The sequence below is a fragment of the Ammospiza caudacuta genome, chromosome 1 (assembly GCF_027887145.1).
Source record: "Ammospiza caudacuta isolate bAmmCau1 chromosome 1, bAmmCau1.pri, whole genome shotgun sequence".
Classification (NCBI taxonomy): domain Eukaryota; kingdom Metazoa; phylum Chordata; class Aves; order Passeriformes; family Passerellidae; genus Ammospiza; species Ammospiza caudacuta.
This window is the reverse complement of record NC_080593.1, coordinates 46730917-46757418: the sequence shown is the minus strand read 5'-3', so window position 1 is coordinate 46757418 and position 26502 is coordinate 46730917. Positions and strand designations below refer to the sequence as shown.

Sequence of the window (26502 nt, the reverse complement as noted above, 5' to 3'; positions counted from 1 at the left end):
GAAATAAAATTAAAATATAAACTGGCATTTACAAGACACTCAGGAGCCTAAGATCCCTTTAATGATACAGGGGAAATGCTTTCCTCATATGATAAAAAAGTGACCAGTGAAGTGATGCACATAAACTACATTCTCACAGACAGGAAGACAAGTTCCTGTCCTGACTTGAAACAAGCAAGTATGCTTTCCTTTTCCTTCCTCATTGAAATTTGCCCCTGAAATTTCTCACAGCATAGGGAACACAGACTTCTCCAGTTCAAACCCATTTTGGAAAACTTGCTGCTGAGTACAGCTCCTTTAGTAAAGCAGATCTGGGGCAACTGTGAGAAAAGAACTTCAGGGATCAGGTCTGGCAAATAGAAACACCATTTGAAAATAACTTGAACAGTTCTTCAAACAACGTATGCCTAGTAAAAGGCAAGTCTTACATTACCTCCCTAACCCAGCGTTCGAAGCAAGTGTCAGTGTACATTCTGAAAGAACTCTGAATTTACTAGCTTGGAGGTCTGGTGGCTGCTCCTTGCATAACTACAGAAAGGCTCAAAGTTCAGGGCTTCAGCTGTGGCCATTCATCCTAGGCCAGAGGATCTGACTGCCAATACCCTGAACACAAGCAAAGACAAAAATTGCCCTGCATCGCTCTGTGCTAATGCAAGTACCCCTCCCAACCGATGCACAAAGTGTGGAATTGAAAAATCACTCCAGTGGGAAGGAAATAAAAAGTAGAGTAGAGGATAGGAAGAGAAGAATTTCAAGAGAAACTAAGTGTTTAAGGAAAACATGTACGTCCTTTCCTTTTAAGGAAAACACGTAAGTTCTTTTTCTACTGATGTTAGCTTGAATTATTTCTTAAACCATTCTGGATATTAAAGCATTGCAGTAAAACATATTCATGAGTCCCAGATGCTGTCTCTGTAACAGCCCTCTCCGTAAGGAGCCTCCCTGGTCAAGTCATAGTAAAGCATGGAGTCAGAGCTGCCACAAGAAAAAAAATGTCATTGCTTCTCTCACCTGTCATACTGAATTCTAACCTCTTGTAGATTTCTGCCTGCCATAAAACATAAGGAGGATTTCAGATGGAAAGAGACTCTTGAACTATTGAATTATCTCCAAAGGCCAATCAGCCCTCACTCACACTATTAATCCCTTAGAGACTTGTGATATGCTCCTTTGTTCTTGATTCAAGTCTTGTCACAGAAGATGACATAGTTAAATTATGTTACTTGGGAATTATGCCTTTAAATCTCATATTAACCTGCGATGGTGGAAGGACCCTTAGGAAAAACACTAGTATGGATAAAAGGAGTAGGGTAGACCAGCATGCAGTATAAAGACCCCAAAGTGTCATAGCTGCAACATCCAACATACTAAAATGCCTACTGAAAGAAACATAGTATTTGGCACTGTGTATGCATGACAGGTAAAGTCTCTTCCCCTAAACAGACTGTAGTACAAAAATTTATCACAACCTCCATATTAAGAGAATACTTTTTTCTACAAATAAAAGTGAATGTTTCCAACTAGTGCAAGAAATACCCTCAGTAAAAATGTTCAGGCAGCTGTGAAAGTGGTGTCACTCAAATGTGTTCTTTTTTTCAATGCAGAAGATTATTATAGATAGCATAGAGGAGGTCCTGAAAATGGCTGTATGCCTGGATATTGCCTGAATAATGATGATTCATGAAAAGATGGTAAAATTCTTTTCCTTAAATTCTGTTTGTTGCCATAACTTGTTCAGGCCCTAGCAGCTGCAGAAATCATCTTCTAAAGAGCCTTGCATTCATACAGGCATTACAACACTGGCATGCACTTTTTCTAAAGCAAGTAGGAGAAATTCCAGTCTGTGAACTTTTCTGCTCTCATCTAAAGTTATACACCTATCATACATTATACAAATATTACAGAACAACTCTACTGAGCTAGCAAATCTCCCACAAACAAGTACTGTCACCAGCTGCCCTTCAAAATCAATAACACTTGACTGAATAGTTCAGGCACATGGATGTTTATAGTGAATCATAAATCAACAGCAGACCTTTCACTGAGTTAAGCTGAAGCTGAATGCATGTCCTATTTTTCAATATTTTTGATACTTTCAAAAGTCATCAGTAAGATCTTAAGTCACCATCATCAAATAAATCTATCAAGTTTAAAATTCCATTTAAAACAGACCTGAAAATTTTGTTCTCAGAAAGCAATGAGACAGAACTACACCATCCCACTGTTAAAACCCAGTGAAATTCCCTATCTTTTTTCCTACTTCTCCTTTTATAGTCTCCTTAGACTAAGAAGCTTCATGATGGCTAAGCACTTCCCAAAGTACTTTGATGCGTGAAGCTCTGTCTCAGGGAGGATGATGAGTGAGTTGAGAGTTTATGGATTAGGATTAAAGGACAAACTATTAAGGGTGACACTGTTGTGGGTGATTGCTACAGGCTGCCTGAGGGGGAGGAGGAGGAAGCAGATGAGGTCTTATACAGACAGCTGACAGTAGCCTCACAGTAACAAGTCCTGGTTGTCATGGAGGACTTCAACCACCTGGACATCTGCTGGAGGAACCACAAGTAAGGCATAAACAACCCAGGAGATTCTTGGAAAGCACTGACAATAACTTTCTGGCACTGGTGGTGAAGGAGCCTACTAGGAAAGGTGTGCTGCTGGACCTTTACTAACAAACACAGAATGTATGGTTAGAGATGTGAAGGCTGGGGGCAGCCTTGGCTACAGTGACCATGAGATCATTAGTGTCCTGTGAGGAAGAAGGAGGTCAATGAGTAGGCTCACAACACGGGACTTCAGGAGAGCTAACTTTGGCCTCCTCAGGGACCTTCTTGAAGAATCCCAGGAAACATGCCCTAGAGGGACAAGGGGTCCAAGACAGCTTGTCCAAGCAGTTTGTGGAGAAGGACCTGGGGGAAACAAGCAAGATGTCCATGAGCCAGCAGTGTGCCCTTATGGCCAAAAATGCTGATGGTATCCTGGGATGCATCAGGAAGAGCATTGGCAGCAGCCTGAGGGAGGTGATCCTGCCCCTCTACCCAGCCCTGCTGAGGCCACATCTGGAATGCTGTGTCCAACTCTGGGATCCCCAGTACAAGAGAGACATGGAGCTTCTGCAGCAGGTCCAGGGGACAGCAACAAGGATGATTATGGGATGAGGTCATCTCTCCTATGAGGACAGGCTGAGGGAGCTGAGCCTGTTTAGTTTCAAGAAGATGACTGAGAGGAGCCCTCATCAACATATATAGTAAGTATCTGAAGGGAGAGTGTCAAGAGGATGGAACGAGACTCTTCCCAGCGGTGCCAAGCAATAGGATGAGAGGCAATGGGCAGAAACTGATGTACACAGGAAATTCCACCTGAACATGAGGAAAAACTTCTTTACTGTGAGGCTGTGGCTAAGCACTGGACTAGTTTGCTCAGAGGGATTGTGAAGTCTCCCTCGCTGGAAATATTCAAAAGCCATCTGGAAACAAACCCAACTAACACGCTCTAGGGACAAGCAGGGCTTGTGAACTAGATGACCTCCAGGGGTACCTTCCAACTTTATGCCTTCTATGTGATGATTTACTAACTTTTTGAGCTAAAGAATTGTTAAAGATATGTACTGAAGAATGATCTCCTGAATAACTGCATTCACATCCAAAGAACTCATTGAGAATATTTGTAACAAAGTCAGATGGTCAGAAGCTTACAACACAAAAGTGAGGGTTTACCGTACAGAATATTAGATGAAAGTCCAATATATCTTCAAGAAGTTTTAAATATACCCTAAAAAAATTAGAAATAAACAGCTTGATTTAATTTGCTAAAAAGCACCAAGGAAACACAGCCACTTTTCACATTCAAGTCATTTGTCTATATATATCCTAGGCTAGTAACCAACATACAGAAAAGCTTAACTCTTACTTTGTGGTCAAATGACTCAGTGAATTACATGTCTATCAAAAAAAAAATCACCATCCTACTAGTTTCCTTCTTGGCAATCTTAGAAAAGACATCACAGGAACAATTTGTTATCCTGTATTTTTAGACTGTTGGAAACACACTGAGAACACGTAAATGAGGAGCTGGCTGTAAAGGGGCTGATCACTGATGGGGGCCAGGCTGGGCATCAGTCAGTGGGTGCTGAGCAACCGTACTGTGCATTATTTGTTTTTCTTGGGTTTTATTTCTCTCTTCTTTTTATTACTATTATCATTCCTATCATACTTCATGTACAATTTTGAACTGTTCTTGTCTCAACCCACAGGTTCTACCTTTTTCTGATTCTCTTCCCCAGTCCACCAGGGTGAAGTGGGAGAAAGTGAGTGAGCAGTTCTTTGGTACTTAGGGACTAAGCTACCATAATGATGTAGTACAGCAATTTTTGAAAGGAGTGATTTGCACCAAAATAAAATTAATATAAAGCATTATAGTTTGTACAAGATACATTTCAACCCTCCAGGAAAAGCAACTAATAAGGGTTTGGTGACTCTCCAAATAAATTCCTATAGGTTGGAGACTTTTTTTGTAATGGAGTAATCATTGATGACCACTGGAAAAATAAAAAAAAGCTACATATACACAGTTCTAAAAGACCCTTGGAGAAGACAAAATAGACTAAATAATTAGAAACTAAAACTTCATTCTTTTGGAGGAAAAATTATGGGGCAGCAAACAAATCTTATAGACAAATGCATTCACATGAAATGCTGGAACATTTAAATAAGAAAGTACATATGTAAATAATAAAACTGTACATAGGTTTGAAGTAACAGAAAATTCATCATGCCAAACTATTTACCAGACAGGGTAATAACATATACTGCATTTCTAAACTTTAGAGACAGCATCTCTAAACTGAAATAAAACATCTGATGTGATCTCAGACAATTGACTCACAGGAAACCAGAGAATGGCAGGCAATAGCACTAAGAAAAAGAGTCTGGAGATTAGAGTAGGACGATGAATTAAAATGAGTCAACAATATGTCATCAAAAGACAAAAGTCAGATTGGGCCATTATTAATATACATGTGCTATTAAAAACACATGAGGTAATTATTGTTTGCCTTTGCACTCACTGACTCTTGGCAGGAGCACTGCAGAAGCCACAAACCCACATGTAAGATACAAAACATTTTATGCTACCCATGCACAGTCACTGCACAATTTTGGGCACCATACCTCAACAAGGGAAATTAGACAAAGTGTCACACAGAATTTACCAAAGTTTTGAAAAACAAGTCTTTCACGTACATATACAACTGCTCTCAAAGTTACGTATTTCTGCAATTGATTTTACTTAAATTATAGTTCTTTTTTTAAGCAAATTGCTGTTTAGGAGATTTATCTAGGAATTCTCAAGTGAGGCAAAGTTCTGGCCAACTGAAGGCAACGAGACCTTTTACTTCAGTTAGGCTGTGATCATTAGGCTACAACCATTACTGTTAAGAAGAGGGAATGGATGGTAAGAGATTCAGAGAACTTTTCCTTGATTATTTTTCCATTCACTTCTTCAATATAGAGAAGTTCTAGCTCAATTATTAATAGGAAAAAAAAAACCCAAAACAAAACACTAACAGTTTTCCAAAGCTGAATGAGAAACTATTTAGAAGTAGTCATCACCAAATCTATTTCATGAAAAAATTTCAAAGCCCAAACCTTTCAAAAAATCTGTCCTTATGCAGAAGCAATTTAAAAGGAAGGCAACAGTTAAATATCCTACTCCTTTACAGAACTAGCCAATAAATCAAAGTCTGAATTTATACTGCTCCAGTGTTTAAACATAGTCATAAGAATCATTTAACCTTACAGCATAAAACTCAGCTGATAATTTTTTTTTCTGACTAACACCTAATAAAATTTATTCTTGCAGAATTGTAGAAAAGTTAAATACAGTCTACCCTCCTCACAAAGTTTCCTGTTACAACCTTGCATGGTTTATGCATATGTTGTATTCCATTATTAAAAAAATTCCTCCATATAGCACGTTCTTTGTTGTAACACTCAAACATACTTTGCCTCTAGGCCAGTGCTATAATAAAAGTAAAATGAATTCAAACCCATTTGCTGAGAAAAAGATAGGTTCAAGGTATTTTCACACTTTTCTGCTTGTAACATTTTCATGTCAAAGCTGTATTTTCTTTTTTCCTTCCCTTTGCTATTGTTTTATTATCTGCCTTTACTGGTAGAGTATCCATGAAACAACTTCAAATAAATCTGAACTACTCTGGAGGCTGAATTAAGGCATCAAAGTTTCAGATGAAAATGTACATTTCAAAGCCTGTGCTTATTAGGGGGATCCAATACTACATCATTTATCAACTCATTTGAAGAGTTATAGAAAACTGTGGTTAATTCACTTATTATTTAACTATTAGATAATGCAAGTGTGTGGAATCACACAAAGCAGTAACAGTGCTTTTGCAGTTCAAAACCATTATCTGTAAGGAAATGCTATTCAAAATAATTCAGCAGTTATTAAACTATTATTTCTGCCTGTCACTAAATAAAATCAGTATTCTATTCAAGACCAATTCAATAGATTGTGTCCCCCACTGGTGAGCTATCAATATGCTGGTTTTTTACTTCTTAAGAAGATTTTTAAATTTTTAAAACTGAAAAAAAAAAAATTAATGAAAAAGAAAACTGGAAGTATTCAGAGTGTTCATCTACCCATCTTAATGTACCACTTACACCCTGAAGAACAACCACAGAACTCAATCCTCACCTGGGAAAGGGTGTCCTCCTCCCAGAGCATGTGATCGTTCACACACTTCCTAAGCACTTCAGAGAGCAGCTCAGGAAACCTGCACTTCATTCACCAGGCCTCAAAGCAGAGAACTTTAGTATTCACTCCTTATACATTGATGTTTGTTCATATATGAGCTACTATCCTGCTCAGCATTCAGCCTAATGCACAACTGACCACAGGAAATTTATGTGATAATCTGTAAAGCTGCCTTAGTTTCAAGTAACAGTGGCTTTGTTTTTACTTTAAAGCCCTCCTCTACTCTTCACATTACTTCAGCAGAAATTTATTGCATATACTTTCCTCAAACATAAGTCACATCTGACTGAAAGCAAACAAGGCATAGAATGAAATTGTGGCTTAATCTGCAAACTTTTCCAAAGAAGTAATAAGGGCACTTTTCTTCCCCTATAAAAAGCATAATACCATTATTTCTTATAAGCAGGCTCCGCACCAGTAAATCTCTTTTTAAGAACAGTCAGGCACAAGAAGTACATTGACTGTTTCTCAAGATGTAGAAGGACTTAGGCTAACAGTATAAAGTGGCTAAGTCCTAAACCATCCAACAGAAAATGGTAAAGTAGGAGTAAGATTAATTTTCCAAACTACTGTCTTCTTTCGCAGATTTCTCTACAGGCAGGAAAATGTACCATGACTAAATACCTTCAATAAGGGCATGACAAAGTCAAGGCATAGGTCAGAGTCTATTCTGTATCTTGTAGGTACAAAATTAAGGTAACTTCAGCACTAATTATCTAAACATACATGTTAGGAAAAGATTATAAAAATTAATTATTAAGTAATATTAATTTATTTGCACTGAGTCAAAAATTAGTTTTGCTTAATGCCCATTCCCTGCAAATCTTTTACTGTGCCAACATGTAAATTCATGAGATTCTTAAGCAGGTAATAATTATCTCAACTAATCTCAGGGTGATTATGTATCTATAAGGAGTTTTAATATTTTTACAACAGTTTACTACTACTACTTCATACAACTAATGTCAGCAATGGTAAATTGATTAACCAAAATTTGACACAGGTAGAGCTGATCAAATTCATTATTTTAATTAAAAAAACATGATTTTGGTGTAACCATAAAAATTAAAACATGGGAATGATACAAAATTATTACCAAATTATATCAATCACAAAATGTAACAATATTGGCTCAAAATCCAATCACTACCTAGCTACCAAAAAAACCCCTTCTCACTGTTTTTCAATTAACATTGTTTTAACTTTATTAAGACTAAACAATATATGGAATATTGCTTAATAAGACCTGACTATATCTAGATTAATACCAGATTTATGCCTTAGAAATTGAACTGGAGGAACACTGTATGATAAAGAAGAATAAGAAAATAAATTCTCAACTAAAACACTATATGCAGTTCACTTGCTTCACTCCATTCATACCTTTTAAAAATGGAAAAACATGCAACTTATTTATCAGAAGCTTTCAATCAGCAAAAAAAAAAATCCATCACTTAGGGTTTACTAGACAAGTACAACAATTATTTATGGGGATAAACTTCTAGAAGAGCATGCTGTTATAGGGCAAGGGATAAAGGTTTTAATAAAAAAAGGTTGGTTTAGAATAGACATAAGGAAGAACTTTTTTAACAAGGAGGGTGGTCAAACACTGGAACAGGTTTGTCCACCACTAGAGTGGTGGAAGTACCATCCCTGGAAATATTCAGAATCAGACTGCACAGGTCTCAGAGCAACCTGATCTAGTAGATGATGTCAATGCTCATTGTAGGGACCCACTATGCCAGGTTGCTCAGGGGAAACCCAGCCATCCAACCTAGCCTTGAAAAATCCCAGGGATTGGGACACCTATCTTCTTTTAGTATAAAACCATTCCCATCTGTCCCATCGCTATTTGCCCTTGTAAAAAGTCACACTCCATTTTCTCTGTAAGCCCCTTTTAAATACTGTCAGGCCACAAGAAGCTCTCACAAGAGCCTTTCCTTCAGGCTGAAAAATCCCAGCTGTCTCAGCCTGGTTTTGGAGATGTTCCATCTCTCTGACTGTTGTTGTGGACCTCCTCTGGACCAGCCCCAACAGTTCCATGTTTTCCCTGTGATGAGGACTCCAGAACTGCAAGCAGCACTACAGGTGGGCTCTCGCAAGGGAGACAATCACCTCCCTCACCCTGATGGTCACACAGCTTTTGATGCAGACCAGAATACAATTAGCCTTCCAGGCTGTGAGTGCAAACTGTTGCCTCACATCCAGCATTCCATCCATTAGAACACCCAAGTTCTTCTCATAGGGCTGCTCTCAATGAGTGCATCTTCCCATCAGTCTTCATTCATCTGGGATTGCCCAGACACAGGTGCAGCACTTCAACCTGTTGAACTTTGTCAGGTTCCCATAGGCCCACTTCTCAAGCTTGTCCTGGTGCCTCTGGATGGCATCCCATCCTTCAGGTGTGTCAACCACACCACACAGCTTGGTGTCATCTGCAAACTTGCTGAGGGTGCACTCAGTCCCACTGCCTAGATCATTGATGAAGACATTAAAGAGCACTGGTCCCAAGACAGAAACACCACATGTCACCAGCCTCCACTTGGACATAGAGCCACTGACTACAACTCTCCTGCTGCATCCATCCAGCCAGTTCCTTATCCAACAAATAGCATATCCAGCAAATCCACATCTCTCCAGTTTGGAATTAAGGATGCCATGTGGGCCCATGTCAAACACCTTAGAGAAGCCTAGGTAGCTGATATCCATTCACTGTCCTTTGTCAACCATTGCAGTAACTCCATCACAGAAAGCCACCAGATTGGTCAGATATGATTTGGCCTTCATGAAGCCATACCTTAACACTGCTTCCAGGATGATCTGCTCCATAATTTTACCAGGCACAGAGGAGAGGCTCACTAGTCTGACGTTCCCCAGAGCTTCCTTTCTACTCTAATTATAAATAGGAGAGGTGTTTCCCTTTTTCCAGTTACCAGGGCTTTGCCTGACTGCTATGATTTTTCAAATGGAGTGACTTTGCAACAACCTCAGGCAGTTCCCTCAGGACCTTGGGATGCATGCCATCAGGCCCCACAGACTTGTGGCTATTCAGCTTCATCAAGTAGTCCCAAACCTGCAGGAGGAATTTGGCTCTCCCAACTCCCACTGGATGTTCAGGGACTTGAGAGATGTGAGAAATCTGACTGCCAGTGAAGACTGAGGCAAAAAACTCATTGAATACCTCACTCTTCTCCATATCTGTTGTTACCAGTTCTCCTTTGTCATTCTCCTTTGTCATTTATTGGTCTCCTTAACCTTTTTTTTTCTGACATTGTATACTCAGAGAATAGCTTCTTGTTATTTTTCACATCCCTCACTAAGTCCTGTTCCATCAGTGCTTTGACACTCTTGATCCCATCCCTACACATCTGAATGATATCCCTGTACTCTCCCCAGGTCACGTCCCTTCTGTTTCCACTGGCTGCACATTTCTTTCTTTCTTCTCAGTTTGAGGACTAGATCCTTCTCATCCATGTCGGTGTCTGCCCTACCTTGCTTGATTTCTCTCACACTGGGATGTAGAGCTTTGTGCTCCACGTGATAGCTCTAGTCAGCTACTTTGTCCCTAAGGACAGTTTCTCAGGCCATCTCATTCACCAACTCCTTAGATGTCTAGAAGTTCACTCTTCCAAAGCTCAGGGTCCTGACTTTGCTTCTTGCCAAGACCATGCTCCTTGAGATCACAAACCCAGCCAGGCTGGGGTTGCAACAGCCCAGGCTGCCTCCAAACTTAACCTCTCTAATGAGCTCATCATCTTAAACTATGAATTTGAGCCAAATACCATGTCATTGGTATTTGACTCATAAAGACTCAGAACATACTGCAGATGTGAAAACAGAAAATATTTTCCAAGATAATTTAAACTATCAGCAAACATCACTTCATATAATGACAGCTGAATTCTTAGCAGAGCAGTCTCTGGGTGGCGTAATTGCATGATGCCATAATAGTACAACCTGACCTTATTATAAAACTTTTGTGATGAATGGGTTTATATAAAGTAGAATTTTTGTAAAGCTGAGTACTCACCATAAGTAAGGGTAAAACATAAATCTTAAAGATATATGCTTTTTCACCTTCATTTTCATAATAAAAAAAAAAAGACAGCTTAAGGTAGAATACCCTCAAGGTCTTTAAATTTTATATCTGAAGTAACCATAAAGTTTACAATCTGTTCATTACTTAAGGGCTGTGACATTTTGTGGCCAGGTTAAGAGTTCACTTGGTTGAAAACCAGGGTTCAGCCCTACTGACTCATGGTTTTATCATTAATCATCCTTTCTAAAATGACCCATATGCTAGAATTGGAGCACTGGATGACAAACTCAACTTATAGCTCTAAGACCATGAGGAAGAGTTCAGAAATATGAAAAGGAGATATGCATTCTAAACAACAAAGGCAGTGTCTTGAAGTTAAGTTCAACTTTTCAAAGTCTAGGCTAACAATATTAAGTTTTTTAAATATTAAATCAATAGGTGATCTTTATATGTCCCTTCTTGATAGTTTCTTGTTTTCATTTTAGCACCAGTGTTCAGAGACAGCAAGGAACAAACATTTAGCAAAAGCAGCAAAGAAATGTAAATATCTGCATTATAATCTTTTGCCACAGATTTAAAAGTTCCAAGTCACAACCAACTCTGCCTACACTATGCTTGACTTCCACATTTTCATCTTTGTAGGTGTTTTCCATTTACTATCTTTAAACATTTCCACTAGCCTTGTTGAGAATTCTAGCTAAACTTATAAGGGATTTCATAGTTATTTCTCACAGCCCTGAGCCTGTAACAGTTCTGCTGAAAGTAAGAATCAATTTCATCTCACCTTTTTGCTAACATTCTACAACCACCAGAATACATTTTGTTTCAATCAATAACACTCTTAGCTATAGAGGTTTTCAGAAAGTGCTTTTGTGCTTCCTACACCTCACTAAGTGTTGCAGTAAATACACCTGTAGAATCAGTTTGAGAATAAATGCAGCTTTAGAAATGCTGAGTGGTAAGTGTTGTAAGAGGACCATCTAGTGGTGACAAGCACAATTCACACTCTGCTATTTTTAACAAAAATGTACAGTTAATCTATGCAAGCCACTAGACAACTACTCAGTCTTTGGATTTTTTATTCTACAGCTTTAATAGTTTATTTAATTTAGATTTCAGCTTTCTATGATGAGAATAAATGAGTTTGTTGTTTCTTCATCAGTTACTGTTATGAGAACATCTGTCTCAATTCCTCCACATATGAAAGTTGCACATAGATAAAATCATTAAATTGAAGACACCAGCAAGAATGAAATTTAGAAATAAGGCTACAAAATAAGTTTCTTTACTTCACATTACTCTCCACAGAGAAACGACTAATAGATTTTTTCTTAATACAAGAGTCAAAAAAATGAACAGTTGAGAAGTGACAGTCGCACGTTTTATATTTTACGTCTCCAACAGATTTCAGCCAAAGAGATGTGCTGTCAAATAGACCAAAATATTACAAGGGTCTAAGCTTGCTATAAACTAGCAGGGACAGAACAACAAAAACCTACACTAAGGAAAGCTGAATGAGAATACAATACACATCTAGCAGTGTTTGTTTCTGTATTTCGAACATGGGAAACAACTCCAGAGACATTAAAATCATTGAATCATAGAATAGTTTGGGTTGAAAGAGTTCTTTAAAGGTCATCTAGCCAAATCTCCTCCACAATGAGGAGGGACATCATCTAGGTCAGGTTGTTCAGAACCCCATCCAATCTGACCTTAAGTGTTTTACCACCTTCACTGTAAAAGATCTTCCTCCTTATATCTAATCTAAATTATCCCTCTTGTAGGATGAAGCCTTTGTCCTCAGCTTTCCTTTAGCTCTCTTTAAGTATGTAAAGACCACATTGAGGTCTCCCTGAATTCTTCTTCTTCTCCAGGCTCAACAACACCAACTGTCTCAGCCTGTCTTTGTAGCAGACAGCTCTCTGACCATCTTCATGGCCCTTTTATGGACCAGCCCCAACAGTTCCATGTTTTCCCTGTGATGAGGACTCCAGAACTGCAAGCAGCACTACAGGTGGGCTCTCGCAAGGGAGACAATCACCTCCCTCACCCTGATGGTCACACAGCTTTTGATGCAGACCAGAATACAATTAGCCTTCCAGGCTGTGAGTGCAAACTGTTGCCTCACATCCAGCATTCCATCCATTAGAACACCCAAGTTCTTCTCATAGGGCTGCTCTCAATGAGTGCATCTTCCCATCAGTCTTCATTCATCTGGGATTGCCCAGACACAGGTGCAGCACTTCAACCTGTTGAACTTTGTCAGGTTCCCATGGGCCCACTTCTCTAGCTTGTCCTGGTGCCTCTGGACAGCATCCCATCCTTCAGGTGTGTCAACCACACCACACAGCTCGGTGTCATCTGCAAACTTGCTGAGGATGCACTCAGTCCCACTGCCTAGATCATTGATGAAGACATTAAAGAGCACTGCTCCTACTACAGATGCCCAAGGAGCACCACTTGTCATTCTATAGGATGGTGAAGGATCTGGAGAGGAAGCCTTATGAGCAACTGAGGTCACTCAATTTGTTCAGCCTAGAGAAGAGGGAACTGAGAGGAGATATCATTGTGGTCTTCAACATCCTCCTGAAGGGAGGTAGAGGATCAGGTATTGATCTTTCACTCTTGTGACCAGTGACAGGACTTGAGGAAATGACAAAAAGGTAAGTCAGGTGAGGTTTAGGTTGGATATCAGGAAAGCTTTTCATACAGAGGGTGGTTGAGCAGGCTCCCCAGGGAAGTGGTCACACCACCAAGCCTGTCTGAATTCAAGAAGCGCATGGTGTGATTCTTGGGGTGTCCTGCACAGGGTCATGAGTTGAACTGGATGATCCTGATGGGTCCCTTCAAACTCAGGATTTTCTGTGATTCTATGATACTCTAGATGCAACCACACAACTAATTAACCATCTAGTGAACAGCCCACCCATCATACCATCTCTCCCCAATTTAAAGAGATGGATGTTGTGGGAGAGTGTGTCAATGACTTAAGAGAAGTCCAGATAGATGACATTCATAATCCTTACCTTACCCACTGATGTAGCCACTCCATGACTCTCTACCACTAGGCCACAAGTTGATCTGTCAGGACTTGCCCTTAGTGAAGCCATGCTGTCTAGAGTCACATCCCTGTTCTCCATGTGCCTTAGCACAGCTTCTAGGAAGTTCTGTTCCATGACATTTCCAGGCATAGAGGTGAGGCTGACAGGTCAGTACTTCTGGGAGAGGGGGGGGGTCCTTTCCAGCCCTTTTAAAATGCATTCAGTGTTTCCTTTTTCCAGTAACCCTGGCCTTCACCCACTGCCATGACTTTTCTAGAATCATGGAGTGTAGATTGGCAACTCCATCAGACAATTCCATCAGGATTCTGGGATGCCTTTCAGTCAAGTCCCATAGACTTAGATTCCTCAGGTGGTCACAAAACCAATCTTTCCTTGGAGTGGGAGAGACTTTGTTCCCCCACTATCCCCCAGAAGACAAATTACAAGTGAAGACTGAGGCAAAATAGTTGATGAGTTCCTCAGCCTTCCACTCATCCACTCTCACCAGTTTGCTTTCTTTGACCTTCCTTTGGCTAATGTACCTGTAGAAACCCTTCTTGTTGCTCTTTGCACCCCTCACCAAGTTCATGTCCAGCTGTACCTTGGCTTTTCTAACCCCATCCCTACTCAACCAGACAGCACCCCTATATTCTTCCCAGGTCACCTCTCCCTGTCTACATTGGCTATGCATTTCCTTCTTGCCCTTTACTTTGACCAACAAGTCTCAACTCAGACATGTCTATCTCTTGCCTTCCTTTCCCAATTTTTCACACCTGGGGATCCTGAGCTCTTGCACTCTATGGAAGGCATCCTTGAAGATCTGCCATTTTCTGAGTCCTTGTCCCCGAGGGCAGTTTCACAAAGGGTCCAAGTAACTCCTTGAAGAGTAGGAAGCTTGCCTGTCTAAAGTCCACGGTCCTGACTTTACTTTTAACCTCTTCCATACCCCTCAGGACTGCAAACCCAATCTTTTTTTTCTTTTGTCAGTGTTACATCCTATGGCTGAGTAGAATGCACTGCTTTACCACTGAAGGTATAGGATTAAGACCTCCATAAAAAGTAAAAAAAGCATAACTTTCAGGAAGAGAAATCTGAGCAAGACTGAGCAACTTCATAGATCAAGTTCTCTGTGTAAACTCCTACAGCATTCTTTGCTTACTCAGATGAAAATTCATGTTCCTGGGGGACTGACATTCACCCTCCTCCCCAGCACTCCCACGGCATGCTTTCCCTGCACACATGCTTTCCTCCTTCTGTTCAACTGCCATTCTCCTGCATCTGCTTCAGTAGTTCTGTGAACATGACCTGTGAAGGGCCTCCTTCACCCTCACATTGTTTCAAACATGCTTGAGTATAGCAGTAAGACACATATTAGTCACAATAGTAACAGATGGCAAGAAATGCAAAACCTCTCCCTGTATTTTCTTATTCTACTTCCAGACTGTGGTGCAGAAAACAGACTGTTAGCAAAGCAAGCTCATTGCTGTAGGCCTACAGCACCATCATGAATTAACCTCTACTGAAGGCAAGAGACACTGTTAGTAGATGCCTGAAAAGAATTCCAGAGAAGCCTGTGGAAGACTGATGGTAAAGAAAAAATATGTTTATTTATTTACAGACTCTCAGTGGCACACCAGACTATCTACCAAACACAGATACACATTGATAGCATGGCAGGCTAGACCAGGACAGGGATTTGTTTACTAAAACTAACAGCACTTGCTTTCCTTTCTGGTTCACTCTGGCTCGTTTTGTGAGATGGAAATAAAACCACAATACTGTCCTTCATAAGCCTCAAGGACAAAACAAGATATAAAAGATGATGCTTTAAAAAAAAAACCCTGAAATAGATTCACTGCAAAAGGCTTGAGGCAAGATTAAAAGCATTTCCTTAATAAGAAATCTAATCAGATAGTCCAGGAAAGCCACATAAAAAGAACATTCAGACCAGGATATCAACCAAAAAAAATATACCTTCATTTCCCAAAAATAACTTTCCCCAGTGTCCATTTTGACAATTTCTCTGATGCTTCAACACATGCCTTATTAGCCTCCTATCAGGTGACTGAACATTCACTATAATTTTCCTAGATTTTGGTCGTAAACAGAAAGCATGTTAATCTTACAATATGAATATGTATTATTCATTACATAACATAAACCTGTGCCTTCTTTGTTTCTTTATTACTTGAGATCATTCTTTGTCCAACAGCAATAAACACATATATGTGAACTGGAACATGGTGAAGAAAAAAGGAAAAGGTAATTAGTACAACATGCTAACACAGAAAACTCAGAATAGTTTACAGAACTTACCAGAGTTCCTTCTGCTGCTCTTGCTGCTTTGTCAGGATTGGCCCTCATTTGGACCATCCTAGGTCAAGTGTTTGGCTTGCTGAGTAGGTTCTAGGGTAAACATTACCTCCTGTCTCTCTAGCTTGCAAAGACACCTTCTACATCAGATTACTTGCTTCCACCACAGCTCCTGAGACAGGTCTGGCATCAAGATTGAGCTGGTGGTCAGACATCTACTTAGACCTCCATGGTAAACAAACATGCATGTAAAAATCCAGAGAATTTCTTCTGCAGAACTGCATGGTGGTACATGTTTACTTGTTTTATTCTTTCTGAACTGTTCCAGACACTCACAACACTTAGTTTACTATCCCCTATACATTTGTTACTGCAACTCCACTGTAGAATGTCAGAGAACATTAGTCCCTCTTCTGAGATTTAGGAACCTCTGTATTGTCTTTCTGTTTTTAACACAAATTTGCCCACACCATATACACTCACTTCTCAAGATACTCATAGCCCTTACACCTTCTCACCCACATGAGCTGACCATTTTCCCCAAGGTAGCTGTAAGAAATTACTAGCTGAAAATCTCTTCAATCAGTAAGGATTTTGGTCAGCCCAGGGACAAGCCTGAGTTTGAGTTAAGGCATTGTAGCATTATTACTGGGAGGTTATTACAGACACAGAACTGAAGGACTGTCTACATACATTTGCCATATTGATGAAGGAGACTTTCTGCCTCAGAAAGTGACTTATCATTCTCCCAACAGGTTAGTGACACTACTTTTGTTGATGACTGCCACCTCCCAAATATTTTTAGGCAATCTCTACCTCTGAAGAGAAGGAGATGTTATGCAAAGCCAACATCAATGCTTCCAAATCAGAACAGAAAAACAAGTTCACAAGTCCACAAGTTCAAAAAATACTGATATCTATTAAACTCATTCAAATCTGCAAATACACCATAAATATTACTGTCTACTGTTCTGTTTTCCCAATCTAAGTTTAAGTAGTTTTTTTAGAAGTCTGCATTACATATCTTTCAAGACACTTGGTACCTCAGGTTCAGCAAAACAAGATGTGAACTTTTTAACTTGCTCAGGATAAGCAAGCCCAGAAAAGTAAAACAGAATCCAAGCACAGAAGAAAACAATTATTTTAACACATTGAAGTACTTTGCAAGGGAAGAGCCAGGAATTTTGTCACATTTTTTAAAATCAATATTAACCTTGTAAACTCATATCCAGTTCAAAATGTGAGAAAACAACTATTCTGCATTTCATATTCTTCACTCATTTCAACTTAAGTAATTTTCAAGGTGCATCAGACAAAAAGTACCATGATGAATAGAAAGATGTTTTTCTCTAGACAACAGCATCATGTTGTCTTTCCAAATTCAGTTAAACTAATTATAAAGAATATACAAGGAGCTTACCTTTTACACCACCAAATGGGCCATAAGTCATATTACAAGCAGTTCTCTGAAGATTGTGCTCATACATCAGTTTAATCTGATACTGGTTCCCATGCTCCACATTCCCCTGAGTTCCTACAAAAAAACAAAGAGTAAATATTTATTAATTTGATACATGCACTGTGGAAGAAGTAAAGGAGTATCAGTGTAAACAATGTGAAGGAAATGTAACCTAATTTCTAGTGACTTTTGAGATGTGTAGGCTCACACTGCTGCTTCCTGAAAAAAAAAAATCACCAAGATATAAAATTCCAAAAGTCGGAACCAGAAATAAAGTCTCATTATACTATACATGGTATAAAGACCTCACAAAAGGCTGAGATTTTATTACTTAAATGTATTTTTCATGTTGGGCACATGAAAAATGATCTTCCTCTAAGATCAGGAAAAAATCTTTGATTCCCCCTGCTCCAAGGGGCATTCTTATGATTCTCTAGCTATTTGGTAAATGTACTATATCCAACAACCACCTTCAGTAGCAACAGTCTTTGTCTCAAATTAAGCTGTAGCTGGTCTTTAGCTCCAATTTGACAAAGCTGTGTTTAGGGCACACTCATCACTTGCCTTTACTTTGCCTGAAAATTGAATGGAGTGATCAGCAATGCAAAGATAAAAGACAAACATATGGTAACAAAAATAATTTTGTGAAATATGTCACATTGTCTGAAAAGGTCTGCATGAATTTTAACTTCCTGACTCCTTCAAGGAACTAACAGAAAATAAAAGTCTTTCTAAAGAAACTGAAGTTCCTCTTTTGATAATCAAGTTTTTCCTGAACCCCATCAAGAAAGTAAAGGTCATTACATAAAATGATACTTAAGGACTAATATTAGCAAAGGAAAAAAAGTAAACAAAATCCTTTGAGAACAGTCACATCAGTTGGGAAAAAGGTGCTTTGCACTAAATCCTGCCACAGCTTTAATTATACATATATTATTCCAACAACAACTTAAACAACATTCTATGAAAGATTTGTAGCTTATGCTAACGTTTTAGGCAATTTCTCCAAACAAATCAAACACAGTTTTGACCTCTAAAGCAGGCCCACATTAGGGAAAAGACTGGAATAGACATGAGGGGAAAAGCCCTGCTGGATAGTAACTAAATAATCATCAACACTTCAGGATAAACAAGTTAGAAAGTAGTCACCCTGTGTATATTGACTGCAATACAATATCAAGGCCATAGTTTAGTCAGCCCTGAAGGATGCTTTCATTTGTCCAAAGAAGCAGCATAGTGATTTTTATTATGAATAACAGATATGGTAGCATGTATAAAGCAAGTAAAGATTCCATTATATGGAAGTGTCATTTGCCTTAAAAGCATAAAGAAGTAATGATAGTTATTTCTCAAAGGAGCTTGTTTGAGAGTACCCATTAAGATGACAGAAATTACCACTAAAGCATGAATGCTTACAGATTAGTATGAAAAGTCTGTTAAAAGATAGCAGAATTTTACCTTTATTATTACTTAACTGCTTAAGCCATGTAGACCAAACAGCAAATTATAACTACTAAAGACTTCTAGACTTAGTATTGTAGGCTCTTAAGGCAAATTTTAAAATAAATTGTTTTAATAAAAATTGTACTGGTAGGCTATAATCCTAAGGCATAAACACTATTGCAGCAAAGAGAAAGCACAAAAACTGCAGTGCATCTCCAAGAATCCCTCCTCAGCAAAGACCAATTTCACAGGTGTCTCCAGATAGGCAAAAAGAGTACATTTTTGTAACCTGACTACAAGGCTGTAAATAGGAAACAAGCTGCTCCTACAAGAAAACCATGCTCTTGTAATGAAAGGAATCACAGAGTGTGTCCCTGCATGGAGAAAATGAACAACGCCATGCTGTCTATTGAATTTTGAAGATGGCTGTACCATTAATAGAAATCTGTGCTTTGCTCTGAGCATATAGAAGAAAAAAAAATCAAAGTACAGAATATGTATTTCCTTACTAGGCTCTTCACATACAGAGAGAACACATCATATAGAATTTCCAGCCAAAGGCAGTAGAAAAAAGAGGATTTAAGATAAAACACAGTGGTTTCACCATCTTACCAGTATTAACCTTCTGTCTTCTCATGGGCTACCTTACCAACATTCTGGCTTTCTAAAAAATTATCTGGACTTCTGAGTTCAGAAAGAATCATAATTGTTCCTTTTTAAAGAGCTAAGTAGGTTGGCATTATCAAACCATCTGTTCATTAGCATGTTGAACAGTAACACCAATTCATAAAAACATAATGAAACTAGTTGCTCTCAATCACTGCTAACCACAGACCATCACACACATCTCAGGCATGGAGCAGATCAGCAACCTCTGCTAAACCTAATTACTAATATCTCCTCTTCATAGGTGGGCTTGAGTGAAAGAACACAACTGCAGATCTTCAGTGATGATGAGCAAACACTGTATATACCAAGTTTAACATTAACCTAATCCAAACTTTAGATAATTTAAAATCAGTGGAAAGCTTGGATCTTTAAACTAACCTGAAACGGCGTACACACAGAGTTTTCGGCAATGCAACACAGCCAGATGAAGTCCTTCAGTACCACTGTAAAGAAGGGTATGAAAAACACTATTTTTAGATAAATTCAAATAGAATTCATAAAGGATAAGATTCAAGTACTACATGGAAATTGCTCTCATGTGTAGGCCAGATGCAAAGGTTTGGGTGTAAGACACCAACGTAAAAACTCAGAAGTACTGATCTTCCTAAATTCATGCTGAAGTGTTTGGAGTTAATTTCAAAATTAAAATTAATCCTTTAAGAACATATTTTGAGATTCAAATATGAAGAGCAACCCAACTATTTTCCCAGTTTAGTTTGAAACTCATTTGAAATAAGGTGCTGTTAATCCTTCATGGAGGGACAATATGCAGATCATCCCCTCAAACAAGCATTATTCAGCAATATCAGACGCTACTTTTTTTAAAATGAACTTTTGCACTAGCTGCATGGAACCTTCAAACCTTCATATTCCTCTTTCTCCAAAACAAATAGTATTTCTAGCAAAGTACTTGAAATGTTTTAGCTCATTTCACAGAGTAAGACATTATCATTCCTGCAAAGGGTCACTCCATGAGTACTTGACTCTGATCTCAGAGCACGAATCTTCTCCATGGTTAGGTTTTACTTTCCTTTTTTAAATAAAGTTCTTGCTACAGTATTAGAAGTTCATTTCAAAATTAAAATGAGACCTTCAAGAACCAATTTCTAAAATAAAGTTCTCTTAAGTAGATTCTCTTACAGCAAATTAACTATAAGGTGTTTCCCTTAGAGTCACAGTATCTCTCCTCTGCCTGGCCACTTGTTTCCACTAAATTCATTGGAATTAAAGATCTTCTATCCTCTATCAAACAGGAAACAATTGATCAGTATTACATCCTAGACCATAACAAGTTAGTCAAGTATTCTTAACACCTTAAAAGATAATTTTAAATGTTAAGTTCTTCCTATTCTACATACTTCTAAAAACTATGTAACTCTTTGGGAGATTATCCTCTATATATACTTTAAGTAAAAATTCTCTCATATGAAGATGATTGAAGAAGCAGATCAAATGCATATTATAGGAGTCATAGATGTGATTAATAGTTTCCATTTAGAAACTGAAAACTCTCCAAAACAAAGGAAGAAAATCACATCTAATATTTAAATAACCAGCACCACAGCCTGCCATTTACTTACGAAACAAACTTTCCCACTTCCACCTGCAATATTGGTTCTCGCAGCTGCACCTCCAAGAGCAAGTCTTCAGGTTGTACTTCATCTCCAGGTTTCACAGGATGTGGATTAAAGATTCTGAGATATCCATTATAACTGCCCACAATAACTTTATCTAAAAAGGAACAAACAAAACCAACACATAGGATACTACATAATACAATAGCATGCAGATGGGGAATTCAATTTGCTGCAGAGTGCTTCAAATAATACCCTAAATAAAAAGACAGAACACTGACATGATTCAATTAATGTTCATTATGCTCTGTCTCCTAATTAACTTTAGCAATTACATTTGCAATTTCCAAATTCAATACATGAATATCTGTCAGCACCAGCGATGGCAGCAATAAAGTGCTTATGGGTAAGAATCAGGGAAAAGCCAATGAGGCAGATGTCATGGTTGGAGTCTGTTACAGACCACCCAACAAGGACAAAGAGGCAACAAAATATTCTACAAGCAGAAGTCTCACAATCACCAGCCCTTGCTCTCGTGGAGGACTTCAAGTTACCTGATGTCTGCTGAGAATATAACACAGCAGAGAGGAACTGTCTAGGAGATTTCTGGAGTGTATGAAAGATAATTGCCTTACACAACTGCTGAAGGAGCCAGCTAGGGAAGGTGCCCCACTGGATTTGCTGTTTGTAAACAGAGAAGGATTTATAGGTGATGTGATGGTTGGAGGTTGTAGTGAGCACAGCGGTGACAAAATTTTATTTTCAGTTCTTAGAGAAGGAAGGTGGGGGAACAGCAGACCTGCTGTCATGGACTTCCTGAGGGCAGATATTCACCCATTTAGGAGAGTGGTGGACAGAGTCCCTTGGAAGGCAGTCCTGAAGGGCAAAGGGGCCAGGAAGGCTGATCATTTTTAACAAAGGAAGTCTTAAAAAGTACAGGACCAGGCCATCCCCATGTGCCAAAAGACAAGTTTGCAGGGAAGAACACCATCGTGGCTGCACAAGCTTTGGCTGGAACTTAGGAAAAAGAGAAAATATGACCTTGGGAAGAAGGGGCAGCTGAATCAGGGGGGCTGAATCATAAGGTTTTGCAGGAAGGAAATTACAAGGGCCAAAATCCAACTAGAACTTAATCTAGCTACTGCCATAAAAAACTAAAAATGTTTCTATCAGTATATCAGCAACCAAAGGACAGCCAAGGAGAATCTCTATTTTTTATTGGATATAGGGGGAAATATAGTGACAAAGGATGAGGAAAAGGCTGAGGTACTTAGTACTGCCTTTGCCTAAGTCTTCAACAGAGCAACAGTAGTTCTCTGGGTACCCAGCCCCTGAGCTGGAAGACGGGGACAGGGAGCAGAATGAGGCCCCCATAATGCAAGGAGATGTGATCAGCATTCTGCTACATCACTTAGACACAAACACAAGTCTGTGGGGCCAGATGGGAACCACCCAGGAACACTGAGCAAGGAAGTGCTCACCAAGCCACTCTCCATCATTTATCATCAGTAATACCAGGGAGCTCCCAGATGACTGGAAGCTAGCAAATGTCATGCCCATCTACACAAAGGGTCAGAAGGGGGATCCAGGGAACTATAGGCCAGCCAGCCTGACCTCAGTACCAAGGAAAGCCATGGAGCATATCATCTTTAGTGCCATCACGCAGCTTGATGGGACAACCAGGAGATCAAACCCAGCCAGCAGGGGTTTATAATGTGCAGGTTCTGTTTGACCAACCTGATCTCCTTCTTGGACAAAGTGACCATCTTAATGGAAAAGGGACAGATCGTGGATGTTGTTTACCTCAACTTTAGTAAACCTTTGACAGCATTTCCCGCATTCTCCTGGAGAAACTGGATACTCACAGCTTAGACAGGTATATTGCTTACTGGATAGAAAAAAGGCTGGGTGGCTGAGCCCAGAGAGTGGTGGTGAACTAAGTTACATGCAGCTGGTGACCAGTCACGAGTGACATTCCCCAGGGCTCAGTACTGGGGCCAGTTCTGTTTTTTACTTTTATCAACAGCCTGGAGGAGGGGATCAAGTGCACCCTCAGGAGGCTGCTGATAACACCAGGCTGGGTGGGAGGGTTATCTGCTGGAGGGTAGGATGGCTCTATGGCAGAATCTGGACAGGCTGGAACAATGGGTTGAGGCCAATTGTATGAGGTCCAACAAGGCCAAGTGTCAGTCATTCTGTTTAGTCACAACAACCTCACACAACACAACAGGCGTGGGGAAGAGTGGCTAGGAAGCTACCCTACAGAAAAGTACCCAGGGTGATGGTTGACAGCAGCTGAGCATGAACCAGCATGTGCCCAGGCAGCCAAGAAGGCCAATGGTATCCTGGCTCCTACCAGAAAGTGCGTGGCCAGAAAAGTATTGCCCCTCTGTATTCAGCACTGGTGAGGCTGCACCTCAAATACTGTATTCAGTTTGGGGCCCCTCACTACAGAAAACCCATGGAAGTGGTGGAGCATGGCCAGAGAAGGGCAACAAAGCCAGTACAGGGCTTAGAGGTGAACCAGGGGCTGTAAAACTTAGATGGAATATTAAATTTTACCAAAAGGGTTGTGAAGCACTGGAAGAGACTTCCAAGGCAAGCGGCTGAACCACCACCCCTGCTGGTATTTAAAAGATGTGCAGACATGGTGCTCAAGGACATGGTTTAGTAACGAACACAGAGGTTTGCTGCACTCAATGATCTTAAAGGTCTTTTCTGACCTAAATGACTCTTATGAATTTCTAGTGAAAAAGGTTGTACACCAAATCAATAACAGCTCAACTTTATTCAAATTACCCTGAAAAGGGAGAACCTTACATTAAAATAGTTTTAGAAGAGTATGGCAGCAAGGAAGTCAAACTCAAGTACCTCTACCAGGCAAAAACAAAGTTCCAAGGTGAGCATGATATCATAGAGACACCAAGAATTTATTCATTTTAAAAAATACACACACAAAAACTCTCCCTGACAGAAAGATTATTTCACATTATTAATGACTACACAGAAACGCAGGGTTTACTCAAGTAGAGTCACTTACTTCAATTGTCACTTATTTTCCAGACAAAAAGAGTTGTTTATTTGTTTTTCTAAATTTTTAACTTCTTAGCTCTCACCTGTCTTTTTTCTCCCCCTAGGTTTTTAGAAGTCACAATGTGTTTGCTCCCATGACTAACTGAAAATTCTTTATTTTAAAAATATCTACTACCAGGGAATAAGACATGAGAGAAGTTACTAGTGAACACAAGCAAGAATTAACATATTTAGCAGCATACAAATATAAAAAGACAGAGAGCACTGAATTTGTCTTCTTAAGCCTACAAGGACACATTAAAGACAGCAGACCTAAAACTAACTAGCCAACTAACCTGGCTAACAAGCTTTCAAGCATGCATTGCTCAAAGCAAACCTACAGCTGCGTGGCTTAAAAGCCAGCAATTTTAAGTCTGAATTTACCTTGTCCACTGCCACTATTATCAACATCAGCAACACACAGACAGCCTTGGTCAAATTCTTCCTTTTCTCCAAGTATGGTGGACCACCATTCTCTAGCTTTAAACAAGGACATTCTTCTTTACTGAAAAAGAAACAAACCATTGTTAAAGTTTATATTAATACATGCAATTGTTTATACAAAAAACTTTTTCTTTGTAAGTAACAGGTTTCCTTAAGTATATTACACCTCTCAATTTCACATTGCACTAGTGTGAGCTAAATAAATGTTAATTTCCGGTGTCTGGCGTTTCTGGTTATACAGTTCTGAAAACAACCTCAGGAATATTACAGTCAGATGAATTAAATGTGATAGACACTGCTAGTTATACAAAGAAAATGCAACACAGTAACAGACTTTTAAAAACTGTTAAATGCTAAATGCCTTCTGTTACAAGCACTAAGTAATAAAAAGTTTTTAAAGTCACAGAACTGAGTTCTCTTCTTTCACCAAGGAGTACCAACAAAAAAAAAAAAAAAAAAAGAAAGAAAAAAAATCTGATGCAAGTCTTCTGCAAGAGAAATTATTTTTAGACAAGTAAATGGAGACATAAACAGACGACATCAAAACTTCCTCCGCATAATCGCCTTGAAGATGCTCCAGTGACACGACTAAAGAACTCGGTCATACAGGGCACAAATCAGCTTTTCTGCTCCCTACCTGATGTTATTTTAAGAAGGGGGGAGGGAAGGAGCGAGGAGACTAATCCCTTAGCGGGCAGCTTGACAATAACATTATCCTGGCTCAAAACTCACGGCTCCGTGCCTCTGGACCCGGACGCAGTCGATCCCACAGCCCGCACAGGAGGCGAGGGGCGGCCGGGCACCGGCAGCTCCAGCGGGACGAAGGGAAAAGTACGGGATTCAGAACAAACGCAGACTGATTCGGAACAAACGCAGCCTGCAAGCCCGCGCCTTGCCTCTTTCAAGGAAACCAAGTCCGACAAACAAAACCACGTATTTTCCACCTTTTTCACTGTCGCTATGCCCGCTAGGCAACCCTCTATCGCCGGGTGCGGGCTGGCACAGCGCAGCTCTCCACACACACCCCCTCACTCCCTGCTGCCCTCCCTCACAGAGTCCCTGAGCAGCACACACAGCACCCACACGAGCCTGGGACACGGACACACACACAGACACAGATACAGACACACATCCCCGTGCAGCCAGAGACAAGAGACGGAGCCCGGCGGGGGCTTACTTGGGCGGGAGGCGACAGCTCCCTGGCACGGCGCAGTCCGAGCCGCCCCGGGGCGGCAGCCCCGCTTCCTCACTGGAGCTCCTCGCTCAGTGGCGGCCCGAGGCGAGGCACAGAGCAGCAGGGCTACAGGCGCATTCCCACCACTGCCGCCATCTCCAGCATCCTCCGCTCCCCACCGCCGGCACCAACCGCTCACCGCCCCACGCCCCGCCCAGGGGAGAGCTTGGGAAATGTAGTTTGGGAAGCGGCGCCATGGGCCGTTGGGCTCTCTCACTTTGTCCTGTACTTGGGGGGAAGAGCAAAGAAGAGAAACATTTATTTTGTATTTTCTGAGAGGAAAAAAATTTAAAAAGCAACCCTAAGCATTTGACGACTTCTTCTTTTTCTTCTTCAAACCTCTCACAGAAATCTCTTGCTCTCGAGGCGTCCAGCTCCACCCGTGCGTCTATCCTTTCCCTCCCCCTTTGCCCTGTGGCGTGGTACGGCCGGCGAGGGGC

General features: G+C 40.1%; 1 protein-coding gene across 1 annotated transcript in view; it reads right to left on the bottom strand.

Annotated features, from left to right (window-relative positions):
• Positions 1–26201, bottom strand: part of BBS9 (Bardet-Biedl syndrome 9) — a 285911-nt gene extending 259710 nt beyond the window's left edge. The window contains exons 1-5 of the mRNA XM_058825345.1: positions 26006–26201; positions 24769–24889; positions 21319–21469; positions 20117–20181; positions 17588–17701 (exon numbers count right to left, since the gene is read on the bottom strand). Of these exons, the coding sequence (XP_058681328.1) occupies positions 17588–17701; positions 20117–20181; positions 21319–21469; positions 24769–24880 (442 nt within the window). The 5' untranslated portion in view covers positions 24881–24889; positions 26006–26201. The remainder of the gene's footprint in view (positions 1–17587; positions 17702–20116; positions 20182–21318; positions 21470–24768; positions 24890–26005) is intronic.
• Between the last annotated feature and the right edge of the window lie 301 nt (positions 26202–26502).